Source organism: Camelina sativa, chromosome 14, assembly GCF_000633955.1.
Source record: "Camelina sativa cultivar DH55 chromosome 14, Cs, whole genome shotgun sequence".
NCBI lineage: Eukaryota > Viridiplantae > Streptophyta > Magnoliopsida > Brassicales > Brassicaceae > Camelina > Camelina sativa.
In genome coordinates, this window is record NC_025698.1 from 2,195,851 (window position 1) to 2,217,356 (window position 21,506).

Consider the following 21,506-nt stretch of genomic DNA (forward strand, 5'->3'; position numbering starts at 1 on the left):
TGAAAGCAATCTCTCTACATCTATTTCTGGTAGAGTATCATCAGATTTGAGCTCAATCACTCAAGAAGCCAAAAGTGAACAAAACTCTTCGAATTTAGATGGAGTTCCTTCATGTAAAGACAATAACATAGTTGGACCTTGTGCCGAGTTGGCTGAATCGAAGGACAATGCATTTGCGGATGGGTTTCTTTTGTGAGAAGAGAAGACCGTTGGCTGAGAAAAATTGTTTACTGAAGATGAATCTGAGCTGTTCTCCTGGAGGAGGTATAATATCTCCCTGGATTTGTTCGGACATATTGATGGTCATAACTTTGAAGGTGCATCCTACATCCATCAGGATTCAGTTTCATAGGAGGTCTGTGATGAAGATATATCCTTTCCCTTTGAGCTCGGCAAGTGGATACTATATAATAAGGATAAGCTTGTGTTAAAACGGTGGAATCACAATATCTTAAAGGCTGAGTGATCTCTCATATTTAGCTTGGATTAGTGTGGAAAGAGTCCTGTTGTTGCTGTCGTTACTTGTATTTATTATTCACAACATTGTATTCTGTAACGTTCTAATTATGTAAAATTCGGGTCATTCTAGTTTTAAGATATCAGAGCTCTTATATATCTCACAGATCTTCTTCTTCTTTTGCTTTCAACTTTGAAGTTTCAATAACAAAACTACAGCAAAACTATCAAAAAGGATGCGACTGTTACAAAAACTCTTCAGCCTTATCAAGATCATCCAAAATCTCAGTCTTAACCTCATCAGGAAGTGGTGCAGAAGGACCTGCCTTTGAGTAAAACTTAGCCAAAGCTCGGATTACATTCTCCAGCTCCGCGTATGATTCCTGAAACACATCAAATTGGATCAATCAATTACTATACAATTCATCAAAAAGATGGGAGAAAAGAGAAAGAAAATAATAAGAACATTAGTTACTTCTCCAGAAACAGAGTTTTGTCCTCTCCAATTGCTCAAATAATCGCGAATGGATTCTTTAGCTGCATCAGCGCTTCTTCTGAACTTAGCATTGTCTTTAGGGTTCTCTTTCAATGACTCTCTCATCGTCTTCACAACCTCTCTTGCAGATTTCAAGTAAGCTTTTGGTAACTCTTTGCCAGACTTTGTTTTCTCGTTAGGATCAAACAAAGTCTTGAAAGCACTAACAACAACTCCTTCTCCTTCTTCTACTTTATCCTCTGCGGCGGCCTGAGCTTGTAATCCAGAAAACTCAAGTGTGGCTACAAGAGAAGAAACACCAACACAGTTCAAGAAACCACGACGATCAAACAAAGATGATGATTGGCTATGACATCTCCCCTGAAGCTTTTCATCTGTTAAAAAAAAAAAAAAAAAACTTGTACACTCTTAGAAATATTGAAATCAATTTTGATTCGGTTACAAGACCTGTTTGCCTCAACAATTCGAAACTAAATATCACAGAAACAGAGATGAGAATTAAGAAGAAGAAGAAGAAGAAGAAGAAGAAGAAGAAGAAGAAGAAGAAGAAGAAGAAGAAGAAGATGATGTTACTTTGACATTGATGATGCTTCGATTTGACAATAAAGGTAGGGGAAAAGTTCATAGCGGCTACAAGGAAACCCATAACAAACGACAAAGGCTTTTTTCCGTTTACTTTATCGGCGGCGACAGAAGTGCTTCCAGTTCCAAAGTTCTGTTTTCAGGAGAGAGATGAAAGGATGGATGGTTCCTGTTGTTTAAGGTCAAATGACGAAATTGCCCTTCAAGTTCGATATGATTTAAAATAAAGATAAAAACTGAAAATGCGCTAGAAGGAGGGGTCGAACCTCCGACCTTGTGGTTAACAGCCACACGCTCTAACCAACTGAGCTATTCCAGCTACTTGTCGTCTTTATGGGTCTAAATATAATTAAATAAATTCAAGTCGACATAGCTGAATCAAATAATGGAATTAGACGAATCGCCTTAACATTACAGCCAATATATAAAAGTAAAACGTGACTCAACTTTATTTCTGGACTTATTGAGTAGAGACAAGCGGCAGAAAAGCAGGCACTAATTACACTCCTGTGCCCACAATTGTATGCTTAGTTAAAATATGTATAATGTTTTGCTTACTTGAAATATGTATATGACGGTTTGATAAAAAAAAAAAAGAAATATGTATGACGTTTTACAATTAGTGCTTCTTAAAGTCTTCCAAATATTACATATATATATATATATATATGTTTTGAGACAAATCTAACGAACCAACGGAAAATGTTGTAAAGTTTCAAGAACTTTTTCCTATTAACAACCATATATATTTGATTCCGTAAGAAGTTTTCGATTAAACTAATCCAAATCGAAAACAAAAAAATAACCACGTCCATCGATTGTGGAATTGATTTCTTGTAAAAAATGTTTATGATGAAACAACAATTGTCGGTATTCGGTCCAGCAAAAAATCTCAATCGAGAGTCTTTGGGGAGATTTTTCTATGTTTTTGGAATGATTTATAAGCTATAAAAAAAAAGTAAATATAAATACAGTATTTCATAGACTTATTCTCTTTAAATAATTTGGTTTCATCAATTAAATTCTCGTAATGAACAATTTACTACTAGCTAGTTTTGTTATAATATTGGTTGAGTCTGCATCATGCATGGACGGATGGACCTATATTTAAAGCTTCAGCCAACATCCGTCTCTTAGGATTCTCCTATTTTGTTTTTGTCTCACCTTGTGTTATGTGTAGAAACAAATCTCATGGAAAGAATCACCTAGCAACAGATTTCAATATTTGCTGAAATTGAATGCATATGGTTAATATTTTCACCCTTGCCTAAATTGGCAAAATATATCATGATGCGCGCGCTTCATGCGTTTTGGATAACTATATCATGATGATGGTATGAAACCCATCGTATACAAAAGAAATTGCGTCTTTGGCCATGCTATTAGCATGAAACCCAACGTGCAAAAGAAATTATGATGGTATCCGAAGAGTTTTTATATATTATAGTAGTTCGATCTAAAAATATAGAACTTTTAGATTCTATATTTTGTTTTTTGATGTGGATGTAACGTGAGAACAGCAAGAAAAGCAGAAAAAGTCAATCTACAATTTATGTCAAACATAATTTTGATACGTTACGAAAAAATAGAAGAAGAAGAAATAGTACCAATTTTGTCAGTACCGACTTAGCTTTCATTATTTGTCGCGGCACTAAACCGAACGTTTTTTCGAATTTTTGGTAGTTTAGTTTCTCCAAAAGACAAAACTTTTAATTAATACAATCATACATCACGCGTACCAAATTAGGCAATTTCATCGTTTGTTGGTATAATCAGCAAAAATAAAGTTTACACGTTGAAGATTATAATGGAACTGAGGTTCCGTCGCTTAATAATTAAAATATATGCAATTTTAGGAAAAGTATAAAAATAATCGTTAAAAAAAAAAGCTAACTGAGACTATAATTTCACAGTCACAGAATTAACAAGTTTCATCTATTTAGAAACGGTAAACAACAAAAAGAGATTAAAAGCAATTTAACAGCATGCGATCGAGACAAAAACCCACGCCTCTCTCGATTTTCTCGTATCATTACACAATAATTACATTTTAACTTTTAATTGTTTGATTTGTCCTAACGCGTTATAAAAATAAAATAACATGAGTTATTATTTTTTACATAGCATGAAAGAGAGAGTTACACACGTCAGCTTATCCGGTGACCGTCTGATAAGAGAGAGACGAGAATGTCGGCGAAAGCTCTGATAATGAACTTGTGTGTATCGGCGGCATTCAAAGAGAGGTAACTGAGCAACAGCTCGTGCAAGAACTCGTAACGGCGAAGATCTCCGGCGTTTGTGACGGCGTCGAGCATCTCCTGCATTGATCTCCTGAAGTCGTTGTAAGGATCAGGGGATTGCACGTATTCTTTTACGGCCGTTCCTCCGGTGAGAAGCCTATTGGTACTAGTGGCAGTATCGTAGTTATCGCGACAGCGGAGATCCGGCGAGTCACTGATTGAGTTGGAGCGACCAGGAGAAGAGAAGAAGAAGCGACGGGAGGCTAAAACGGCGGTTAAGTCAGGAGGGGGAGAGCCGTCTTCAGGGGAAAAACCGTAGTTATCAGAGTCATCGTATGAGGCGGAGGAGGAAGAAGAGTTAGCCGCGGTGGGGGTGGAGGCGGTGAAGGTTGAAGAGGGTACAACGTCGTCGATGAGAGGCTTAGATAGGCGGCGTCCTGCAGCGGAGGAGTCATCATAGAGGATGTTAAAGTTGTTGATGAGAAGAAGGGATGGACGGTTGGGATCGTCGGAGGTGGCTTCGGACGATGGAGGCTTGGTGAGATTTGATGGGAAGCAAAGATGGAAGTTTTTCCACATGACTCTTGGCATTGCTTTTTTTGTGTTTAGAGAGAAAGAGAGTGAGAGAATATGTATTGAGCAAGTGGATTAGCTAGGTGTCTTGATTTTGTTTGATAGTAATATTGTATCATCCATGTATTTATTTATATGTACATATGCTTATATTATGTACCACCATCACACATGTATATATATAATCTATATATATAAAATTAACTTTGCTTACTTCTGTTTCTTCCACATCAACATCCATCTAATCAATTTTTTTTTTTTTTGCACTAAAAAATACTATTTTAATATTCATTCATTGCATATATATTACTTATAATTAATAATAGTAAGAAATAAATAAAAAATGAATTAACTAAAATTAATTAAATTTTAAAATAGTATAAACAATAATATATATTTTTAGTAAATAATAAAAATAATAACTATCTAAAAATGAATTAAGTAAAATAAATGAAAATTTTAAAATAGTAAAAATAATACTATAAATTTGTTTTAGTACTAATGTTATTATTAAAATTATAACCAAAAACTGATTATATTCTAAAATTTATAATGAGTTAATGAGTTTTAGAATGTAAGTAAGATTTTAATGCATAGTGGAGTAAAAAAACAAGTTATGTAATTGTATTTACAAAATCTAGACATGAAAATAAAATTGAAGTGAAACATTAGTTTCTAGGAAACATATACCATAAAGATTTATTATTAAATTTTTCTTATAAGAAAAAAAAAATAATTACTTAACTTAACTTAAAAGTTTTAATCTAAAACAAAGACATTGTAAGGGGCACACCACTTTTTTTTGGGAAAACTATAAAAAAGAATTTTGAAAAAATAATCTATTTAAAAATAAAAAATTCAATGGTAAGAAAATATTGAAAAAATGATATATAAGCCGTTACAAAAAGTGGCATGTGATTTGTGTAGCATATCTCATAAGGTATATTATCAAGTGTAGCTACAATTTTATAACATGATATAAAACATATATAACAAACATAACATATATATATATATATATTATCAAATGATTTTAACTCAAAATATTGGCAAAAACAACATATTTAACGTACACTATGTTTTTTTTTAGAGGACGAAGCTGAGGTTGCATCACAAAATTAAAATCTACAAATAACATATGAGATTTTAGAAAAATATGTAACTTGGATTAGTGAATATATATTCATTGTGGGGTTTAAACTTTTCATCATTTAAGCATTCTTGACTTAGTCGGAAATTCTATTATGGCAGATGATGCATTTGGACAACTTCATTGTAGCGACATAGCACTAAAACTGTTCATGAAATTTTGTATATTCGCATTTAATGTAGGATATCGATATATTTAAATGGTCTCTATAGTTTGGTCAACGATCAACACTGACGTTAGAACTTTTAAAATTATGTTTTCATGAGATATGAATATGGAATGAACTCTTTTAAAGATAAAAGGTCAAAAGATTATCGACAATATTATTGTGATACTAGACAATATATGTTATATATATATATTAGTAAAATAAGTACGGCATTTATATAGATTTATCTTTTAATCTTCAAATTATATTCATATTAAATAATTCTTATTGATAAAATTTTAACTAATATCCTACGTAAAATCGCAAATAGATATAACAAAGAAATATTACTTCAAAAATATATATGTTGTATATCACTAAGTAAAGTAAATTTAGTATTTATATAGATTTATACTCAAAAGTTGGAATGATTATATTAATCATTATTTAAGCTCAACAATTTCTATTGATAAGAAATATTTTAAATTAATATCCCGCCTGTGCGCGGGTACAAATTCTGGTGTATTATATATTTTGCATCGTGCTTTACTGTAAATCTTAGATTTTCACTCTTTATTATTCAAACTTATTTTGTTTGGATCATATACAACGTATAATTTATTAACAGTAATCTTAACTTAACGTTTTTGTTTGTTTGTTCGTTTGAGGGTTGTTTGTCGATGGATAGCACTTGCCGGCTGCCACTTATAGTACTAAATTATAGCATATTAAATGATTAAATTTCCAAATTATGTCGGTATTTAAAATTTAAAAGTAAAGATTTTTTTTTCTTCTGATTAATAGATTAAATAATAAAACTGAACATTTAAATTTCCATTAATTAAAATAAAATTGAGAATTATACCCTTTTTTGTCTTATAGTATACGTAAACAACTCAACAAGCGAAGCTCGATCGGTGGTACGTAAAAACATGAAAAAGCGCCTACGCGTAAAGTATTTTGTCTTTTGGCTTAAATTTGATAAAAGGGAAAAGATATTTATATGTTTTCCACGATCTATATAATAATAATCATTAGTAGTAGAATCCAAAACAGTGTACTGTTTATCTTTATAATTTTCACAATGGCGAAAAATCTGGGGTGAGAGCAAAACCTTTATTTTTAGCAAAATAATTCATTTTATTTAAGAAGTCAAGAGATTATATAAACCCTAGCTATATCAAAATTACCATGGGAGACGAATTATTGTCCTTGCAAATATATACAGCAAGGATCACGAGGAGGCAATGTTTGGACTAACCTAAAGTAGACATCTCAATGACCAAAGACGAGAGAGATCGATGTTTGTGCAAAGACACTGACTCACTTCACTTCTCATCTCTCATCTTAACTAATCTTTGTTCTTTTCCCTTTTTCCATATTTATCTTTTGGACCGTTAATAAGGTTTTCTTTAACAACCAATTTAATTCACCGAATTATCATAATGACCGATTAGTTTCGGGATGAACTCGTTCTTCAAAAAGAATTATTCGGTAAGTTTATGTCTAAACAGAACACTAGCTAGCTAGACCAAAATATATGATCGAGTAGTCCGAATAGACTCTTTTAATTGCATTAAATATATATAAGGTTACAAAATCTACCCAATGTTTTCTTATTACATAAATTTAAAACGTAAATTAACATTATATTATCTCCATATATATCCGAGATGATTTGTCACAAAATCAATCTCTCGTAAGGAAGAGTCGAGAGAGTTTCTTTCTTTGTTTTTTTTGGCAATTTTGTTGTCGTCAACAATTTATTATCACTATAATATTGAAATAACATCCGCGTGAGAAATCTATATATGAATGCAGCCTTTCTTTCATCAACAATAATAATACTTAGATTTGATCAATCTCTGTGGACGAGAACCTGCCAAATGCGGTGACTGATAAGTGACCTATCATACAACCAACATTGCCCATGAATTAATGATTTATACAAATATTGAACTATATATAGTAGATGAATCGGATGATCATAATAAGGTAAGTAATAAATGCTTGTAATACGAAAGGCATTGATGCTCTAATCATTGTTTGGTGTGTGTATAAAACTATAAATAAAAAGATGGTATGAAGATGTCAGAGATGATTGTACAGAAACTTTTAGCCCCACAAGTTGTCATTATCTTTGGAAGGTACATTGAGATCAATTTCTATTTTTGTATTATTTTGAAATCATCATATAGTTAAATTGGAATTATCACAAGAAGGAATCTCAAATGGGTGGTTGTTTTCTTGGGGTATCTCTATCTATCTATCTCTCTTTCAATCTCTCTGTCACACTCACACAGTGTTGTTGCTATTGTAGGGACATGTAAAAAACTTGTCGACAAAAGCTCCATTAATGGGAAACAATGATATCAAGATTCAAATCACATGATGTTCTCGAACTTGTGAAAGTTGTCGAGTGTGAACATCAGACTCACATAAAACTCCATCGTAGATCTTTGTCATAAGACACAGTCACATTCATCACTATCGTTTTCAAACTCTCTCTGAACCAATCTGGTTAGAGTCCGACTAAATTAAACTGATCGGGTTTAATTCTCTAGTCAAAGTTATTTTTACTTTTTTTAGATGAAGACCGTGACTAAATTAATACTTCTAATAACAAAACTAAAGAGAGATGCAAAAATTAGGAAAGCAGCAATCAAGTCAAACGCTTTTACGTTAACTATAATCACACGAGGAAAAAAAAGTAAAGACCCAACCCAGGCCTTTTAAAATCAGGCCCAAGAAGGCCCAATGATTGGATTGTGAAATTTTGGTAGCTCTCTGGTTATTATTGGCTCTCAAACCCTTAAATTCATCTGAGGTCGAGTTCATCTTCTTTGTCCTTCCTTCCCAAGAACGCTCCTTGGAGTGTGACGGCCTTTAGCTTCATTCAACCATTGTCGTATAGCAAAAACTCGATGGGCAAGATATTGAATTAATCGTCGTCGTCGTGATCTTCTCAAACTAATCGGTGTCGAAGTCTCTGAAGATTTGTACGTTTCTCTCTCTCTCTCTCTCTCTCTCTCTCTCTCTCTCTCTCTCTCTCTCTCTCTCCCTTTTTTGTTTTCGCTATCAGTTCCTCCTCGGGTTTTGATAATGGATTCCGCGTAGCTGATTTTGCAATTTCTTCGCGTTTTTATCTAATTACTTTATTGTATGCGTTTCGATTTGGATCTTTGTTTCGTAACACTGTTCTTGGGGTAAAGCATGGGAACTGAGCTATATCAATGGTTTAGTTAGTTGCATTGAAATGCCATATTGGAATATACATATGTGGTTAATGTCCCTTATCATGTTTCGTTTAAACACTCTTCTTTGTGTTTTGATGCGCTTCCATTTGGTGTTGTGATTGAGTAGTGTCAGGTCTTATTATCAATGGAATCCATGGACATTGATCAAAGTAACCAAGGCGGCTCGCCTCGCCTTGTTCTGAAACCGGTAGATCCGTTGGATTCTGGTGAAGGTTTACCGTATGCTCCTGAGAATTGGCCTAATCCTGGAGATACTTGGCATTGGAAGGTTGGACCGAGAGTAAGCGGTAAAGGCCACTTCAAGGATAGATACTTGTTTCCTCCTAAGCATCTCCCCGGTTTAGATACTGAAACAATGCCGAGAAACAAGGTTTTTAGGAGCAGGCGCTCACTCGAACGATACATTCGTCACACCTTCCCTGGAGCTGATGTTCCAAACTTCTTTGCTTCTTTCAGCTGGACAATACCCTGCAAAGATGGTCAGTTTCAATCAACTCTATTCCTATCTTTCTATGTTTTTCCTTTTGCTTCCTGAGTTATCAGAGCCTCCGCTTATGCCTCATGCATGTTTCTGTTAGTTCTTAACTGTATTCAGTTACGTTTTATCATTCTGAAAGTCTGATAAAGTAGCTGTTTTCTCTGTTTGATAGGCATTATGCCTCAGAAGCAGGTTTCATTGCCAGTCTATAGCTCAGATGAAGATCCAATGCTTGAGATTGGATGTGATACTGCGGTTTGTAAGGCTGGTAATGGAAAATGTGGGAGCCTGATGCCACAGAGTGAAGCCGAAGCTTTACCCACGATGCCTTGTGATATTTGCTGCGGTGAACCTAAATTCTGCTCTGACTGCTGTTGCATCCTTTGCTGCAAGTTTATAAGTTTGGAGCATGGAGGTTATAGCTATATCAAATGCGAAGCTTTGGTTTCCGAGGGTCACATATGTGGACATGTTGCTCATGTGAAGTGTGCTCTTCGAGCTTACATGGCTGGCACCGTTGGGGGCAGCATCGGGTTGGATGCTGAATACTACTGCAGGCGATGTGACGCCAAAAAGGACTTGGTTCCACATGTCAACAAGTTCCTAGGTATATGTCAGACTCTAGAATATCAAGGCGACGTGGAGGAGATCCTGAATCTCGGTACTTGTATCCTGCGAGGCTCACACAGAGACAATGCTAAGGAATTATTAAATTGTATCGAATCAACAGTCATGAAGGTACAGTATACTCTTTAAAATGTAATATCTAATAGATGTTCCTGAAACTAAAGCATAATCTTTTCAGCTTAAATGTGGCACGAGCTTGGAAGATCTCTGGAATGATGATGATAGATTAGCTATATGGTCAGGTACAATTCCCTAATCACACTTTCTGATCATGTGTTGAAGTTAGCTTTAATATTCATTATAACATATTATGGTGATTCTGGTTGTAGATATTTGTGCCAATGGAGAAGCCAAAAAAGACAATGGTAGATTGGAAAGATTACAGGACGTGACTCCAATTGGGCCGATACCATTCAATCATGAGGCGGAGATGCACAAACTCGAGGAAGAAATCAATGAGGTTCTAAACGCGCTGAGAAAGGCTCAGGAATCTGAGTACCAAATTGCAGAAGGCAAACTTCATGCTCAGAAAGAATGTCTCGGTGATCTGTATAGGCAGCTTGAGAAGGAGAAGTCAGAGCTGTCGAGGCGAGTATCAGGTGGAGATGTGAATAGCTTGATGACGATTGTGTTGAAGAGATTGGATCAGGTAAGAAAAGAAGCCACAAAGCTAAGAGAAATGGAAGAAGTGGCCAAGGGATTTGGTAGGACGCCTAGAGGAGTTCTTGAAGAGTACTTTCATTTGAGCATCGAGGACTAAGATTTAAAGAAAAGGACATCCATCTATAATCACTCACAACTGTACATTCGTTATGACGACGTCTGTCTGCAAAGTTTTGAATTTTTCCAACCAATTTATTCATAATTAGTCTGCGAGTTACAGCGAATAGAGGGTTCAATGGAAAATCTTCAATAAAGATATATATATATTCTTACAGAATCATTCTTTATAAAATGGGATTCAAAATGACAATTTGGGATTAAACAATTATGTTTATCATGATGTATCTGTCACTTTAAGGTCATTTAGCTAATCCAATGGCGCTAAAGATATAATAAGTTCACATAAAAATTGCCGCAAGAACTATAGAGCAAAGCATTCACACCATACGAAAGGCCTTAAAGAAGAAACAACACCAAGGGCCATGTAACTCTCCAAGCTTCATCTTCACGTCTTCCTCTTTTACAATGTTTTCGTATTCATCCAGAAAACCACAGAATTCGAAAGATTAGAAATCTCAACGTGTTCAGATAGATATCAAAAAAGGCCTTTTGATTGCTTGTTCACTCACCATGGTAGTAGCATTATCCACAAAAGAGTCAAGGGGGAGGGTCAACTCTGGCTTTGTAAGCCTCCTCATCGGCATCCTCCTCCTCGTATTCCTCCTCGTCGTCTTCGTCATCAAGGGGAGCCTCAAAATCATCGGCATCCTCATCATAGGAAAACTCATCATCGGAAAACTTAATAATGGCATCCTCCTCATCGGTAGACTCCTCATCATCGGCATCCTCCACATCGGCAAACTCCTTCTCGTATTCCTTAATCATGGTATTCTCCGTGTATTTTGGGATAAAGAACGGAATCTGCTTGAAAACAGCAATGAGTCCAAATTTCGGGAAACTAACAAATAGTTTTGGGAGGGGGGTAAAAGAGAAGGATGGCTCTTAAATTACCCTGTCTGCATGTTCTTGACTAGAGAGATGCGTCATGAACTCATCAAAGCATGTGCCACTTAATCTATGGCACATAGAGCAAATCCAGACGGCAGACTTATCCTCCTCAAGTGGCCCTGAATCTGCCAGCCAGAAGAAAGATCAAAATATAGTAGCTACTTCAGCAATTCAACAAGAAGACTGAGAGAGAGAGAGATAGAGAGATGCGGACAAAACATACACCTGCCACTGCCAGAAAAGAGTTTTCCTAGAGGCACTTTGCATCAGTGGAGGCGGGAGAATCAAATGAGAACGGACGGATAGTGTGGTATCCGTAAGCAACTAGAAGCTGGAGAAGATAAGCGACCTTTGGTACTGGACGGGTTATAACCATCATAGAAGCTGGAGGTGGATTCTTCAGATAAGTGAACAGGGAAGCTTCAACCATGGTTTTGTGAGCTGTTTCATTCAGTAATCTCAGGTTCCAAAACTAAAAAGACTCTCTCTTCTAATCATCATCAAGAATGAGAAGAACAAGAAGAAGAAACTAACCGTAGGGGCCGTGACAAAGTGAGATTCCAGTGGAATACACCACTTCTAGTATGTCACGAGGGATCTTTGATAGTACGCCAACGGCAGTGATGGTGATAGGTCCAGAATAGCCTAACTTCCTCAAATTCCGTTTGATACACGAAGCCACCCGACGAGCATCATAGCCATCAGGAACCGGAAACCTCTTTATGTCCCAAATCACAATTACTGGGGCCAAACCTATCTCCTTGTTTGGAGGAGGCTTAAGCTCCATCATCATTCAAACCTAAAAGCAAATTTACCTCAGAGATAATAAGCAAAGTTGGTTTGAAGATCGATAACGCCGACTATGACCAGGGTTTCGAAACCCCTATATATATATATAGGGTTAAGAATGGGCTTAGCTTAATGGGGCTACAATTTGTATTTTATTACTTCAATAATCAAATATTCTTTTACAGCCTTCACAAAAATGACAATTTGGAATTAAAAACTTGGATCCATCGATTAGCTAACAAATACATTGTGATAAAACATCAAGCAGAAGAGACATAACTGTTTTTTTGTCTTCTCTACTATGCAAGTTCGTACTGAGGAGTATTTGTGGTGGAAGCTTCACGGTTTTTAAGTCTCTGTCTTCGTTGAGCTCTTTTCTGTTTGCGATTTTGCGTTTTGCCTCCTGTAATAACTGGCGCAGCAGGAATGCTGCTCTCTGTTGGCTCTGGACCACCAAATACAATGTCAAGCGCATCTTCTTCCACCATCTCGCCATCCTGAAAACAAGATTTCAGTTATATAATATTGGATACCAGTACCAGTCCTTTGTCTAAACTAATGCCTAAGCTTTTGCAGAGGCTTTATGGATTAATAACTACGCTTAGATAGTACTCACCCGACTATTCTGGAGCATTGGTTTAGTCTTTGAAGCATCAGATCCATTGGAGATGCCTCGATTTGGTAAGCCACTGTGGTTTTTCTGAGATTTGGTTTCATTGACATCAGCATAAGAAGAGGCAATTTCAGTGAAAGTGGTTCTTCTACGCCAACGCATTTGAGGTTTGTCTCCTTCATCACCGTAAACAGCTTCGGGGTAGAAATGCTTGGACATAAGTTGCCACCTCCAAGCTTCACCTTCATTGGACCTGACTAAGCTGCAGTTTGGAAAAATGTCCACCAAATCAAGAGTCAGAACTTAGTAGAATCAGACTAAAGATACATTGCATAATATAATCATCCAAACACTGTAAAGGTCACACAAGTCAATTTAACACAATAAGTCTCGAAAAGCGGGAGCTTACACATTCACGAGCTCTTTCTGCATCCGTGTTGCATCTTGGCTAAGGATACGATCAAGGTAAGTAACTGCAGTTTTCGAACTTGCCCTATCCCAAGCAACAAGCAAAGTTGCAGCAGCCACTCCTGCGTGGAGTTTGAACAAATGTGAGAAAGAGAAACCATTTTTACTAGTTCCAAAGATTAGCAGCAAATAGTTTTACCAGCTGCAAGAGCAACCCTCTCAAATCCTTTTGGCGCTTTCAACTTTTTTGTCACTACATAGAAACAGAAGACGAATCAAAAGCTATGTATTACAACAGAGTTATGTTACATAAGATAGGAGCTGATTCAGAGCTCAAAATAGGACCAATTCCATAAATTAAAAAGAGAGAGTAAAAGAAGGAGGAACCTAGCCAAGTTAAGCCTCCTCCAACACCAGAGGCAAACCCAGCAGTCCACAAAGCTTTGAGATGGCACGAGAGTATAACAGTTTGCTCTTCCGGAGTGATCTTCTCCTGAAACAACAGAGTTCAATTACCCAATTTTTTTGCCCAAAATTTTTGAACAATTCAATTCAAATTCTCAAACTTTAATAACTTAAATTCGAACAAAATCATTTCACTAAAAATTTAGAGGAAACCTTAATCGAACAAAGATACAATCTTTACTGAATTGAAAACCTGTATCAAATCTTGATTGCAAAAAAATATGAGAGATAGAACTTTTTGATCTAGGGTTTTAATTGAAAATGTAAAAGAGTAAACCTACCTGCTCGGGTTTTGTCGCGAGGTTATAGTAGAGCTGATTCAAAGCGGCCATAGCCATCTTTGTTCTTGAAAAGATTCAGATTTTTTTTTTAAGAAACGAATCGGACCAAAGTGATTGATTGATTGATTGATTGATTACTTCTTTCTTTCTTCTCTTTCTTCTCTCGCTCATTCATGTCCGCGACGTCTCACTCCCATCCATCGATCATGGAAGAACCGGTTCGAATCTGACATGTTTGGTTCGGTTCGGTTCCGTTTATTAAATGGTTTGACTTTTACATTGTTTATACCGACAATATCCTCTAATTTCAATAATACTGATCACTTCATCAGTTTATTATCAAAATCTGAATGGAGATGATAATGAAACAAGTCCCAAACCAAGTCCAAACCAAGTCCAACTATAAATCAGAACCGAACCAAGCCGTAAATCGAACTATAACCGAGGGGAAGCTCACTTGGTGTGTTGGAAGTTGGAACCATGTGTTGCTGAACTGAACTAGCTAGAATTCTAACGATCTTGTTCAAACGATCGTTTGTATAAATCGGCTGTGAACACTCCTGTTGGTAGGGCTGTGTTTCTTGGACATGAACTAGGCAGAATTTTCAGGAGAAGAGATCTAGAATGATTGCTAGTGATTCCGAATCAAGTGATGAGGTTGATTTCTCAATACAAAATGACATGATGAAACAACTAGTACATTCGATTGACTACCATTCTACAAAAAACTACACAGTAATAACAGTATCAAGATACTTGTGTTCATACATCATAACTACTATAACCTAAAAGAAGAAGACAAGATGTCAATGCTTGAACTGAAAGCAACCAAAAAAGGGAAAACTTTTATTTCCTCTTTGAAGTTGTTTAAGTTGGTGTCATTGTGCTAGCCTTTGTTTCTGCTTCCCTATACAAACTCCCTGAGGCTGAAAACATCCAGAAAACCTCCCGATTTACATTCTTTGCTGCTTGGAACATCATGTGCTTCAGGACATCCAATGTTACTGACAGCAAACTCGAACCATCCATCACCGAGCTTAGGCTGTACTCAAGAACCCATGTGTTTGGATCTAGTTGCAGAACCGATGTGCTCCATTTGTCTTTCCCCCACGAAGTATTGGTCTCGTGTGTCGTGTAACTGAATTGCCCATCTGTCCACTTCAATTAGAACATAACAGCAAACATAAGAATCAATCAAACTCAGAAGTTATCCGTATAAGCCAATCTTTTTCCAAAAAAAAAATACATTTTGGCCTATGTGAAGTTTCATAACAAAACAAACAGATACCACAAAAACCAAAAGCATTGACATTTGAATCTGAATTTAAACAGTAAGGTAGTGGAAGAACAAACAGATTTAGAGCAAACGGTTACCTCAGTTACTCGGCCTGATAAGACGGTAATGGAACTTGAAAAGAAGCCAGTATGAAACAATCCAGCTGTCTGCAAAGGCCATCCCCATATACTAACCTCTTCAATGGCGGATTTATACAGAACACACTTTGAGATCAACATTGGACCATTCTAAAAAAAAACGCAATTTCCAAATCAGTCAGTCACAAATCAAAATTAGAAAACTTTAGGAAGAAGATTAGTGAGGCAAAATAAACTACCTGATTGATCTGCCACTTAGAATCAGAACCTCTGCAACTGGAAATCTTGCCCATTAAAACTAATTCGTCTTCCAAGAGTCTCAGCTTCACACCCTGAGATCTCTCACCAGCGTTCCTCACTATCTCCTCTGTGAATTCGGGTTTCAAAAACCCTTCTTCACGCACCCAACGAAACCCTAATTCCAAAAACAGAGCCAACCCAATCAAGAAGACCACTTTCAGAACAAAAAGCAGTAGACTTTTTCTCTCCTTCTTCCTTGCTTCTTCTTTATTCTCGGAAACTATAGATTTCTTTATCTTCTTCTTCTTCTTTGGGGAAGAGATCATCATCACATTCAAGATTGGGCGAGAAACGGAAGCGGGTGTGGTGACAGCAACACTCGGATCAAACGAGGTGGGAGTAGACTCAACGGTGGGTGGTTTGAAAGTGGAGGCAAAAGAAAGCTTAGTGAGGGAGCTTTTCTGAACACTGAGAGGCATGAGATCGAGGGTAGCGTTGAGACTATCGAGACAAATCTCGCAGCTGCAATTCGCGTCTTTACGACAATCTGGGAAGTAACAGTTACTGTCTCTTCTCTCCGAATCTTCACTACTAGACACAGTACTAGTAGTAGTAGCAGTCATCGTCGTTGTTGTTGTCGATGCCATTGAATTCTCCGATGGTGAAACTGAGATCTTTCCTTTCATAAGGTTTGCTCTGTTGTTGTATCTGAGATTCTCGTTGGATTAGGCTTTTTAATGTTTCAATCTCTCTCTCTCTCTCTATTTTAAATTTTTAATTTTTAATTTTTAAGTTTTGAAATTTAAATGTCTAATAAGTTCCCAACGGTCCTCTGATCTCGGGCAGTTTCGTTTTTATTTAAATGACTATTATACCCTTTATTACCAATGTCTCTCGGTCAAACGTTATTAATGAGATTTCTTTATGACTTTGCTCAATAAACAACACTTCAAAAGTTTCCTTCTAAATTTACAATTATCAATTTATCAATGAAAACTACAACTTAATATTCCCTCCGTTTCATAATATAAGATGTTTAAAGAAATATTTTTGTTTCATAATATATGATGTTTCCAACTTTTTATGCAACTTTTAGATTAATTTTATATTTTATATTATGCAGTATTGAGTTTGATTGATTAAACTTTTTAAAAGTAAATATTTTTTAATCTGCGTGTTTCTACTAAAACATCTTATAATTTGAAATGGAGGAAATAGTATATATATTTAATACTATATCTGCATATAAATCATCATATATCATTGGTTCAGAGTCAACCCAATGAATCGTAATAAACTCTGAATGATCATAGTTCCATCGTTCGATTGACATAAAATAAATGTTTACCTCATGAAAACAAAATCCAAGTAGTTTTTTTTTTCCGCTTTATCATCCTATATGTATATTTGTTTTTTGTTTTCTTGCGGTCTCATCCATAAGTAAGTAGCCTAACTTTATGAATCTTTGTATAGCAACTTTTTGAAAGATATTAAAATGTCTTTGGAAAATACCTACGAACCTAAAATACTTGAACGTGGCGTCATCTAGCTACATCCCATTAGAGAGGTATTGTGTTTAATTCGTTCAACAAATTAGTACGTAAACCTAAACTCAGAAACTAGCTTGCTTCGGTAAAAGTTAGTTAAGGTAGTTGAGCATCAAAAAGTCAAAACCTACCACTGGAATCACCTTATTACCCTTTTTTCTCCGCTAAGGCTTATATATCATGCACACAACACAAAAATGTCATAACACCATAGATCCATAACCATTTCATTTCTCTACAAAACCCAAAAGGCCAAAACAAAACAAAACAGTACTATTTTATTAGTTTACCAAAACTCTCTAAACTACGTAAACACAAAATGAGGACCACCAATGTTTTCCTAATCACTGCAGCCTTGATCTTCTCTCTACTTTTAAATTCTCCAATATCATCGGTTCTTGCTCAAATCAATACTCCATGTTCACCAACCATGCTCTCTAGTGCTACAGGGTGCATGAGTTTTCTAACGGGAGGCGGTAGTTCGCCGACCTCAGATTGTTGCGGGGCTCTTAAATCGTTAACCGGAACCGGTATGGATTGTTTGTGTCTGATTTTAACCGCAAGTGTTCCAATCAATCTTCCTATTAACAGAACGTTAGCCATCTCTCTTCCTCGTGCATGTGGTATGCCTGGTGTCCCCGTTCAATGCAAAGGTATATGCATGTCCCAACATTTTTTTGGTATTCCATCTATCTATATTTTTAAAAAGTTTAAATTTGAATTTTGTGTTTTCATATCTGAGTAAAATCATTTGTGAACCTTTGCAGCTACAGCAGCTCCTCTCCCTGCTCCAGGTATACATTTGTAGCTCTTTACAATTATACACTTAAATATGTTATTAACAAAGCTAATCGTTCATAATTCACAGGGCCTGCGTCTTTCAGTCCGACCACTTCTCCTGTAGATTCGCAAGCTCCTGATTCTGAAGGTAAAGTGAATGAATACTTTTATGTGTTTAGTACCAGCTCAAATACTTTTAATGTTTAATTTCTATTTTTTTAAATATTTTTTTTTAACATAAGCTATCTTCTTTATAACTCGCAGGTCCTACTTTTTTAGGTCCGACCACTTCTCCAACAACTTCGCTAAATCCTAATGGTAAACCAAATAAACACCTCTAAATATTTTATTTAAAAGTGTATTCACCAAGTAATTTTCACATAATTTATTACTAATACTTTTTTTTTTTGACAAGTAGACGAGGGAATTCCCGGATCCGACGACAGAGGAGACCGGGACGGGTTCAATCCATCACCCCCGTCAGCCTCGTTGCCTTCCTCTTCGCACTCTCTCAAGCTTTCGCTTCTTCTATTTGCTTTCGTCTTTGAGATTATCAAATTCTTCTAATTAGATAGCAAATTCCTTATTACACGATGTTACTATTTCCTTTCCCATTCTATTTTTGTTGTATTTGGTGTACGGTGTACTTGTATTTAACAGTCCTATTAATAAAACAGTTTTCATAATTTTATCCACAACAAATCAAATGTGATGCATTATTATAAGATGCGCCTCTGCAAGATACCAAAGAGTCAAAGAGAGATAGACAAAGATATATGAACAAATCCAAAATAGCATTTGTCCGTACACCATCATTTTTCCCTAATAACCTTTTTTTTTTCTTTCTGATTTACTTCCACCCATCAGACCACTCGTCTTCTTCCTTGGCGACAAAATCCCCTCTGGTTTCAAACTCACCATCATTCTTGATATCTTCGCCACAGCCGCCATTTTTCCAACCATCACAACATTCTTCTTTTTCTTTTGTTCCACCGTTGTTGTTCCCCCCATCAGACCATTCACCGTTCTCCTTTGTGCCACCATTCTTGACCTCGCCACTATCATTCCACTCAGCTTCTTGAGGGTATTGAGGAGCATTGCTGCTTGCTTCTTGATTGAGCCCCTTTGTGCCATTGTTCCACCCATCTGACCATTCATCTTTCTCCTTTGTGCCGCCATTGTTGTTCCACCCATCAGACCATTCATCTTTTTCCTTTGTGCCGCCATTGTTGTTCCACCCATCAGACCATTCACCTTTCTCATTTGCACCACCATTGTTGTTCCACTCAGCTTCTGGAGGGTATTGAGGATCATTGCTGCTTCCTTCTTGATTGAATGGTTCCTCCACAAACTCCTCCCGCTCTGGTAAACCGCATCCTTGGTAAGCATTGTTATCCACACATCGCCACAAAAGCTTGTTCCAGTTCATGTCCTGTTTTATATATAGCAGTTTCTATTAGCTGCGAAGTTGGAAATGATGACACTGCATTATGTATTTGTCCAGAATAAGCAAGTAAGTGGTACCTTGCATATTATATGTGGGTTTCCAATGATCACTAGCAGAGAGATTGCACGGGTTATAGCAACATTAAACCTCCTTGGATTGCTCAGGAAGCCCAGACAGTAAGCTCTATCGAACTCGTTGTGTTTGATCGTAGATCTTACAGTTGAGATGATGATTACCTGTTTCTCTTGCCCTTGGAATTGCTCCACACTACCGACTTTGACTTCTGTCATATCTAACCTGTCGAGAACCTCCTTGATCTTTGTTACTTGCTGCCTGTAAGGAGTTATAACTCCGATATCCTCTTCTTGCACACAGTCATTCGCTGTTAATCTCTTGATTGTCTCTATTACTTTGCTGATCTCTATGCGGTTGAACCATGATGGATTGTTGCCTTCCCTCTCATCGCATCCTTGAATCCCATAGAAAACCATTGGAAATTCTTTGTTTGGAAGGAAATTTAACATGGCAAGAACAGAGTCTGTGTCTTCTTGGAAGCTACCAGTTCTCCATCATAGAAGAGCTTCGATGGGAGATCAAGAATCTCTGGGTGGCATCTGTAGTTTTTAATTAGCTTTGTAACATAATTCTCATCCCCTTCGCAGTAATAGTCGCACTCAAACAATCTTTCCAAATAGGATTTCCCAAGGCCGAGTGACTCAGCATCTCTTGAGTATATAACAGGACCCAACTGCCTTGGATCTCCAGCAAGCACAACCACTGTTTCTGTCAAGCAAAGATTTGATATAGCAATCATGTTTTCTGGCTCTGAAGCTTGCCCAGCTTCATCCAAGAAAATGTGAGTGAAGTGACCACGGTTAACACCTTCTGCATTAAGAAGGGATGCACTCATATATGTTGAGACAACGAGTTTGTAACGAGTCAAAGCTTTGAGAGGAGGACACTTGAAAATCAACTCATCAAAGAAGCAAAAGCGGATAATCTCAGGCTTAATTTCTTCATATGTACGAGTAGCTGCATTCAGCCTGAAAATCTCCTTGTCCTTGATGCGAACTCGTTCCAGACAAAGGAGTTTCTCTAAAATGTGATCAGCTGCACTATTGGAAGGAGCACATACAAGAATCCGAGCATTCTTCTGAGTGGTATAAAGTTGTACTATCGCCTCCACCAATGTCATAGTTTTCCCAGTACCAGGCGGTCCATGGATCACATATGGTGGTGCTCCTTTGCAGCCAAGAATCATTTCAATGGAACAAATTTGCTCCGCATTAAGAGCTGGTGAAATCGGCACGATAGGTTTCGTCTTTATAATCCTTCGCCCAGAGTGCAAGGATGGGAAAAGGAAGTTTAGATCCAACATATCTGCAGCATCAACGGCCTGATACAACCTTCTAGTGTTGATTCGATTGTATGTGAACCTCACATTATAGACACTCCCGGCTGTGTAGCGTTGGTGGAACTCAGGGGCAAATTTCAAATGCACTTCATCTGCCTCTACGCGGTGTACAAAGCCCTGTGCGAAATAAGTTCCAATTTTTTTTTTTCAGTTACGAGGCTGAAAGTGATCTGAGAGTATGGAGAAGTAAACCAAGAAAAAAAAAACCTGATAAGCTTGGTCAGTTCCATCATCATAGGCATGTCTTACAAAGATGTAGTCACCATGGACAAGGGACGGTCTTCTCTCAGCTAAGCCAGGAACTTCGAGGGACAAATAGAGACCCCTTCTCTTCATCGAAACATTCTCCATATCATAAGCTCGCATGTCTTCCTAAAAAAATGAAAATAATACAAGAAATCATGATTCATGGCAAACACAAAAGAGGTATATTGAGGTAGTAACTTCCTGTTATAAGCAAAAAAAAAAAA

General features: G+C 36.7%; 8 protein-coding genes, 1 non-coding gene and 1 pseudogene across 11 annotated transcripts in view; 3 read left to right on the forward strand and 7 right to left on the reverse strand.

Annotated features, from left to right (window-relative positions):
* Positions 1-615, forward strand: part of LOC104739076 — a 7,286-nt gene extending 6,671 nt beyond the window's left edge. Inside the window, exon 8 of one of the 2 annotated variants that reach the window (XM_010459324.2) lies at positions 30-615. In XM_010459324.2, the coding sequence (XP_010457626.1) occupies positions 30-196 (167 nt within the window). In that variant the 3' untranslated portion in view covers positions 197-615. Of the gene's footprint in view, positions 1-18 lie in introns of both variants that reach the window. The other variant, XM_010459326.2, reaches the window with a different exon arrangement.
* Positions 614-1,743, reverse strand: LOC104739075 (photosystem II D1 precursor processing protein PSB27-H2, chloroplastic-like). The gene is made up of 3 exons (XM_010459322.2): positions 1,526-1,743; positions 932-1,326; positions 614-839 (listed from the first exon to the last, which is right to left on the reverse strand). Exons 1-3 carry the CDS (start codon positions 1,596-1,598, stop codon positions 702-704), a joined length of 606 nt encoding a protein of 201 aa, XP_010457624.1. The 5' UTR covers positions 1,599-1,743; the 3' UTR covers positions 614-701.
* Positions 1,780-1,853, reverse strand: TRNAN-GUU. Its single transcript has one exon. It is a non-coding gene; the product is annotated as a tRNA-Asn (tRNA).
* On the reverse strand, positions 3,528-4,439 carry LOC104739077 (transcription repressor OFP12-like). Its single transcript, XM_010459328.2, has one exon. It carries the CDS (start codon positions 4,363-4,365, stop codon positions 3,682-3,684), a length of 684 nt encoding a protein of 227 aa, XP_010457630.1. The 5' UTR covers positions 4,366-4,439; the 3' UTR covers positions 3,528-3,681.
* Positions 8,466-10,930, forward strand: LOC104739078 (OBERON-like protein). Its single transcript, XM_010459329.2, has 5 exons — positions 8,466-8,644; positions 9,009-9,381; positions 9,553-10,118; positions 10,186-10,249; positions 10,337-10,930. Exons 2-5 carry the CDS (start codon positions 9,027-9,029, stop codon positions 10,765-10,767), a joined length of 1,416 nt encoding a protein of 471 aa, XP_010457631.1. The 5' UTR covers positions 8,466-8,644; positions 9,009-9,026; the 3' UTR covers positions 10,768-10,930.
* LOC104739079 (nucleoplasmin-like protein ANO39) lies at positions 11,046-11,917 on the reverse strand. Its single transcript, XM_019236338.1, has 2 exons — positions 11,682-11,917; positions 11,046-11,591 (listed from the first exon to the last, which is right to left on the reverse strand). Exons 1-2 carry the CDS (start codon positions 11,754-11,756, stop codon positions 11,328-11,330), a joined length of 339 nt encoding a protein of 112 aa, XP_019091883.1. The 5' UTR covers positions 11,757-11,917; the 3' UTR covers positions 11,046-11,327.
* On the reverse strand, positions 12,601-14,449 carry LOC104739080. The gene is made up of 6 exons (XM_010459331.2): positions 14,235-14,449; positions 13,876-13,981; positions 13,688-13,741; positions 13,490-13,610; positions 13,084-13,342; positions 12,601-12,964 (listed from the first exon to the last, which is right to left on the reverse strand). The coding sequence occupies exons 1-6, from the start codon at positions 14,289-14,291 to the stop codon at positions 12,767-12,769; spliced, it is 795 nt and encodes a 264-aa protein (XP_010457633.1). The 5' UTR covers positions 14,292-14,449; the 3' UTR covers positions 12,601-12,766.
* LOC104739081 lies at positions 14,879-16,594 on the reverse strand. 2 transcript variants are annotated; one of them, XM_010459332.2, is made up of 3 exons: positions 15,848-16,594; positions 15,609-15,758; positions 14,879-15,392 (listed from the first exon to the last, which is right to left on the reverse strand). In XM_010459332.2, the coding sequence occupies exons 1-3, from the start codon at positions 16,532-16,534 to the stop codon at positions 15,102-15,104; spliced, it is 1,128 nt and encodes a 375-aa protein (XP_010457634.1). In that variant the 5' UTR covers positions 16,535-16,594; the 3' UTR covers positions 14,879-15,101. The 2 variants fall into 2 exon arrangements, with proteins under 2 accessions (XP_010457634.1, XP_019091360.1); XM_019235815.1 differs by having other exon boundaries at positions 15,298-15,385.
* LOC104739084 (non-specific lipid-transfer protein-like protein At2g13820) lies at positions 17,594-18,861 on the forward strand. The gene is made up of 5 exons (XM_010459333.2): positions 17,594-18,048; positions 18,163-18,189; positions 18,264-18,323; positions 18,440-18,493; positions 18,594-18,861. Exons 1-5 carry the CDS (start codon positions 17,715-17,717, stop codon positions 18,740-18,742), a joined length of 624 nt encoding a protein of 207 aa, XP_010457635.1. The 5' UTR covers positions 17,594-17,714; the 3' UTR covers positions 18,743-18,861.
* The window catches only part of LOC104739083, a 3,924-nt pseudogene continuing 1,230 nt past the window's right edge, over positions 18,813-21,506 (reverse strand).